A 6427-nucleotide genomic window follows, 5' to 3' on the forward strand; every position below is an offset into this window, starting at 1 on the left:
AAAAAAAAAAGGTTTTTTTTTTTTTTTTTGCTTAAAAAATGGCTTTAAAAATTATTTCTTGTGTGGCACTAAATTGTTTTTGTATGGTGTTTTTAGAAAAGGCAATTGTGGTGAAGAAGCACTCTGGAAAGGGAGCCAGCGTGCTTGGGGCCAGTGTAGGTACTACCTGGGAACAGTTTTATACTCTCAGTAGCTTGCTTAACCTATTTTATTTCATAAAATAAAAAGGTTAAGGATTAAAAAACACCTCCCTACTTACTAGGATTATTGTTGAGGATCTATTGCGATATTATCTTTTAAGTGGTATTTTTATACCGGAGACTTCTTGATCAGAAAATTATTTCTTGGGTAACCTAAATTTTTCAAATATAGGTGTTTAAAATTTTTTTTGAGAATTGAATTTATCACTGGTGTAATGTAACATTTATAGATATAATTACACTTTAGGAAGATATTATCAATTCATAATCAGAAAACCAAATTTTAAAACATATTAAGGATACTTATTCCAAGAGCTTTCACTTTAAAATAACCTACTCCCCTAATGAGTGACTATAATAAACATGCTTTTTTAGGAACTTAATTGTTGTGTAGTAGGGGGTGTAGAATGTTTTATCCCTTTGATGAGTCAGTCTGGCCATTTCTAGGAGTTCTCTGTGTTTGTTTGTCATAGGAAGATCCAGTATATATATTCTTGATCTTGTCACTTCACTTAACACTTTGGGTTTCATTTACTTTGCCAGGAAACTGTTAGATCACTGATCCTTAACTTCTTTTGGATCATGGATTTTTTTTTTTTTTTGAGAACTTGATGTAAAAATGTCCAAACTCTCTTCTCTGAAGAATGCTTATGTGCACAACTTCTTTGCTTTTGTTTTGTATCAGACTTACATACTTCCTGAAGTAGATGAACTCCCAATTCCCTTCCATTTCTTAAATTCTAGGATAGTGTGATTCTAAATCATTTTAACTTTTATTTTTGTCTCCAGAAATTATATACTATTGGATTATTATGTAGTCACAAAATTAGCTTTTTGGTCTTAAAAAAGTAGCTTAAAATTTTTTTTCAAATAAACATCAGATAAGTGTTGTGTTATTTTTAAAAAACTACTTTTGGGGTGAAGTAGGAAACCATAAACAAACACTTTCAGGAAAGATTGAATAAACAGCTGCGGCAGAATAACATAAACAGTGTAAAAAGTCTCTGGCAGCCTTGAAATAGAGTGAGGAAGGAGTCTAGCAATCAGTGGCTCTGGGTGGGAGAGCCTTGCTTCCCTGTGGGTGTTTGGGTGGTTGGAAATATGTAGGGCCATTTTTAGTTATCTCAAAGTGGGGAGGGGGCATGCACTGGCATTTGGTGGGCACGAGCCAGGGTTACTCAATGTTTTGTAATGCTTAGGGCTGTTCCAAACAACAAGAAATTGTCTTGCCCTGTCCTATCCTGCTCTTTGACAAAAACTGGTGAGTGATGTGAGATGGGGTGTACTACACTGGAAACAGGTTTTAAAAACTGAAGCTATTTTGTTCTTTTAAAAATATTATTTGACATAAAATTCCCCTTTGGAAAAATTCAGACAGAAACAAGTGATTTACTAGAGCAGCTGGGTTACTGAAAATGTTTATTTACTCTTTGTGCACTAGTAGCTGTTTTAATAGCAGAAGGCAGGGGGTATTGTTGTGTCTACTCAAGTTTGAGAAATGAAGAGTTGACTGTTGGTTGAATATTGTATGAAGTTGGCCATATGATTTTTTTCTTTAATACATCTTTTACTCCTTGATCTGGTTCTCTTAAAGAAAATCACAAGGTATTTGTACATTTATTCTTATGATCTTTCTACTTGGATATTAATTGACATTCATAATGTCATTTTATTATTAATGCAGAGAGCTGATTCATTTGAAAAGACCCTGATGCTGGGAAAGATTGAGGGCAGGAGGAGAAGGGGACGACAGAGGATGAGATGGTTGGATGGCATCACCGACACAATCAACATGGGTTTGGGTGAACTCTGGGAGTTGGTGATGGACAGGGAGGCCTGGCGTGCTGCAGTTCATGGGGTCACAAAGAGTCGGACACGACTGAGCGACTGAAATGAACTGAACTGAACTGAATGTCATTGGAATGTTTACAGTTGAGATTGTTTTCCAGTGTCTGTCCATCTTTTCAGTAACCAAATCCCCTTCTGTAAGAGATGTGCCAAAAAAGAAGTCTGAGGAGTTGGGCTGGAATGGGACTCAAGGTTTATAGGAAAGAGGAGGGGTTTTGCCATCAGTCAGATGTAGGGTACAATTCTAGTTCTAATACTGCCAGTCATGTAACCATAGAAAGTTGCTAAGACTCTGACTTTATATCTTCACATGTAAAATGTGGAAAATAATACCTACCTGTAGCATTATTTTGAAGATAAGAGTTACTGTGTGCCTGGCATAGAGTAGTCCCTCCATAAATGGGTGCTTTATCATGATGGTGAATTCTGTAGCTACTGAACACCAGAACACATGACATTTTCCCATGAATCAACTGTAATATGTACTGTTTTTTCTAGGCAACTAAGCTATAGAGGTCAGTGATGCTGTAGACTGAAGTGGGTTTGTGAGGTTGAGGATAGAATTCCCCCTCTGGGTGTTGGGCATACGCTTTGAGTGTGGTAGAGGCAGTTAAAAAAAAAGTGTTTATTGCATGGAACTGATAGGCTGTGAAAGTTCCTAGTACTTACAGATGTTCTCATTTTTTTATACTGTTTATTTTTAAAATAAACTCCTCCATCCCTCCTACAGTGTACACATGGGCTTTATTCCAAAATTCATTCGTAAGGTAGTTTGAAACTTGGAAGCTTAGAGGAAAGATATTTTAAATGATTAAATTTTGGTTAGGTTCACCTTCCAAAAGACTTGTTTAACCCAGTATAGTTTGATTCAGAAAGAGCTAACCCAATTTGATTAAACAAATGTGAATTTGTGGAGCTCCCAGTATGGGCTACATAGGTACCTTTCTGGGTTCATAGGCACAATGAAACTTGATAGTGAATAAGACGTACATACAAAGTTTGTATTTCGTAAAGCAAATATACACATCATCATCATGTTGCTATTCAGTTCAGTTCAGTTCAGTCGCTCAGTCATGTCCGACTCTGTGCAACCCCATGAATTACAGCATGCCAGGCCTCCCTGTCCATCACCAACTCCCGGAGTTCACTCAGACTCATGTCCATCGAGTCAGAGATGCCATCCAGCCATCTCATCCTCTGTCATCCCCTTCTCCTCCTGCCCCTAATCCCTCTCAGCATCAGAGTCTTTTCCAGTGAGTCAACTTTTCGCATCAGGTGGCCAAAGTACTGGATTTTCAGCTTTAGCATCATTCCTTCCAAAGAACACCCAAGACTGATGTCCTTTAGAATGGACTGGTTAGATCTCCTTGCAGTCCAAGGGACTCTCAAGAGTCTTCTCCAATACCACAGTTCAAAAGCATAAATTCTTCAGCGCTCAGCCTTCTTCACAGTCCAACTCTCACATCCATACATGACTACTGGGAAAACCATAGCCTTGACTAGATGGACCTTTGTTGGCAAAGTAATGTCTCTGCTTTTGAATATGCTATCTAGGTTGGTCATAACTTTCCTTCCAAGGAGTAAGCGTCTTTTAATTTCATGGCTGCAGTCACCATCTGCAGTGGTTTTGGAGCCCCCAAAAATAAAGTCTGACACTGTTTCCCCATGTATTTCCCATGAACTGATGGGACCAGATGCCATGATCTTAGTTTTCTGAATGTTGAGCTTTAAGCCAACTTTTTCACTCTCTTCTTTCACTTTCATCATTAGAAGTGCCATATTTAAGTTTTAAATAAACTACTATTCAGAGAAAATATCATTTATGTACTGAGGTGACAATGCCCAAGATACATTGTTGGGTGGGATAATAGTAAGTTATGAAAATGATCTATATAGTACTTTCCCATTAAAAATTTTTTTTTTGGTATTTATAGGAAAAAAAAAAAAACACCTAGGGGAGTATGTAAGAGTTTGGGAGCCTGGACATGATGGTGTGAATGAGGGTTTTGGAGCCAGAGAGACTGCATGGATTTGAATTCTATTTTGCCCTCTTACTAAGGGTAGAAACTTGAGTGACAACCTTTCTTTGCTTTTTTACCTCACCTGTAATATGGACATAATTGCACTTAACTGTTAGGGTTGTGAAAATTAAATGAGTTACTGTATGTCAGGTGCTTAGGATAGCTCATGTGTGCCAAGTTGCTTCAGTTGTGTCCAGCTCTTTGCGACCCTATGGACTGCAGCCTGCCAAGCTCCTGTGTCCATGGGGATTCTCCAGGCAAGAGTACTGGAGTGGGTTGCCATGCCCTCACTCCAGGGGATCTTCCTCACCCAGGGATCGAACCTGTGTTTCTTATGTCTCCTGCATTGGCAGGTGGGTTCTTTACCACCCGTGCCATAAATAGTCTCAAGTGTTATTTGCTTTAAACAGACAAGGAGACTCTGGAGACATGGGTTCAATCCCTGGATCAGGAAGATCCCCTGGAGTAGGAAATGGCAACCCATTCCAGTATTTCTTGCCTGGGAAATCCCATGGACAGAGGATCCTGGTGGGGCTACAGTCCATGGGGTTGCAAAAAGTTGGACATGACTGAGCATGCATGCATGTTCTTAAAGCTCACTTCTGGGTACAAAGGAAAGACCACTTTGGTTTGGCAAGGGCAGGGAGTGATGGTGAGTGAATACCTATAGTGACTGTACTTGGAAAGTTCTAGGTTTTAGGAATCAGACGCCCTGTGCCTCGAACTCCTTAGAATCTAGCCCAGAGGTTATTCTTTGTTTTCTTAGCTTCCTTTCTTACGCTTCCTGCTCCAGCTTTCTCACAATAGCTCTCATGATTGCAACAAAGGTGGACTGGGTGACGGCAGGGGTGGCTCACAACTCTGGACCTGGGGACAGAGGGTCAGGTCTGATTTCTATGCTTGATGTACGTGTTAGTGAATGGGTGGTGGTCTGTTTTTTATAGGGCACTTTTGTGCAGAAATTCACATGTTTAAGCATTAAACATTAAAAGAGTCATTTTATTCCCCTATGGAGATCGTCCTCCTTGAGCATGTCACATTTGATTGAGAACAGTAAAACACTAACAGTCAGAATATGCCGATTTTCTGTAAAGTTCTGTAAAGTGTAAAAATTTCTGTGTGAATCTCCAAGCCCTTCAGTTACATGGGCTTGGAGATTGGGTAGAAGAAACAGAAACCTGGAGATTTGATCTTGTGGTTTCTCCAACAGTAAAAGTGTCTCAGGTAGCCTGAGCTGCTTTTTTCACTGATGTGGGGCAAGCAAGGTCACTAGTTCTGTCCTAGTAAATATAAATTTAGCACTTCATGTTTTATTACAATATGCATATAAAAATGCTTTTTACGTCTTCTTATTCCATAAGTAACTAATTTAAATAAGCATGTAAACTTGTCATTTCATTATTTGTTCTTTAAAATGAACTAGTATTGAAATCAGGAAAACTCTAGTCATTTATTAGGCATACATTGATTGCTTTTTTCTTATCTCTTGCAGGATTTCTGGTAGGTCCTGTTTTAGGACGAGATGCAGTACTGTTGAAACGCCAGTCTGCTTTGGTTCATACAATCAGCTTTTTCAGCTGGGAAACCCTTTCTTGTTCCTTTTTTTTTTTTTTTTGCCAACTTACTGAACTTATGAAACCATGGCAGAAGGAGAGACAGAGTCACCTGGGCCCAAAAAGCGTGGTCCATATATCTCATCTGTCACTAGCCGGAGTGTGAACTTGATGATTCGAGGAGTAGTGCTGTTTTTTATTGGAGTATTTCTTGCATTAGTGTTAAATTTACTTCAGATTCAGAGAAATGTGACACTCTTTCCACCTGATGTGATTGCAAGCATCTTTTCTTCAGCATGGTGGGTACCGCCATGCTGTGGCACAGCATCAGGTATGTGAAGGCTGTTTCTGTAATGCAAAAGACATTAGGATAAATGACTATGGCTGTTTTCTGGGAAATATTTGAAAAAGTCAGCGCTACTGGGTTGTAGTTTAAATACAGTACAATGGACCTGTTTTAAGTGATCAGTTTAATGAGTTTAAATGAATCATACATTCATGTAACCACCCCCACAGTTCAGCTATAGAACATTTCTGCTGCTAAGTTGCTTCAGTCGTGTCCGACTCTGTGTGACCCTATAGACAGCAGCCCATCAGGCTCCACCGTCCCTGGGATTCTCCAGGCAAGAACACAGGAGTGGGTTGCCATTTCCTTCTCCAATGCATGAAAGGGAAAAGTGAAAGTGAAGTCGCTCAGTCGTGTCCGACTCTTAGCGACCCCATGGACTGGAGCCTACCAGGCTCCTCCGTCCATGGGATTTTCCAGGCAAGAGTACTGGAGTGGGGTGCCATTACCTTCTCCCTG

At 39.6% G+C, this 6427-nt stretch overlaps 1 protein-coding gene across 1 annotated transcript in view; it reads left to right on the top strand.

Moving 5' to 3' along the window:
* Nucleotides 1–6427, top strand: part of INSIG2 (insulin induced gene 2) — a 22341-nt gene that overhangs the window by 2282 nt on the left and 13632 nt on the right. The window contains exon 2 of the mRNA XM_010860779.1: nucleotides 5562–5953. Within this exon, the coding sequence (XP_010859081.1) occupies nucleotides 5710–5953 (244 nt within the window). The 5' untranslated portion in view covers nucleotides 5562–5709. The remainder of the gene's footprint in view (nucleotides 1–5561; nucleotides 5954–6427) is intronic.

The sequence above is a fragment of the Bison bison genome, unplaced genomic scaffold (assembly GCF_000754665.1).
Source record: "Bison bison bison isolate TAMUID 2011002044 unplaced genomic scaffold, Bison_UMD1.0 scf7180017864471, whole genome shotgun sequence".
Taxonomy (NCBI): domain Eukaryota; kingdom Metazoa; phylum Chordata; class Mammalia; order Artiodactyla; family Bovidae; genus Bison; species Bison bison.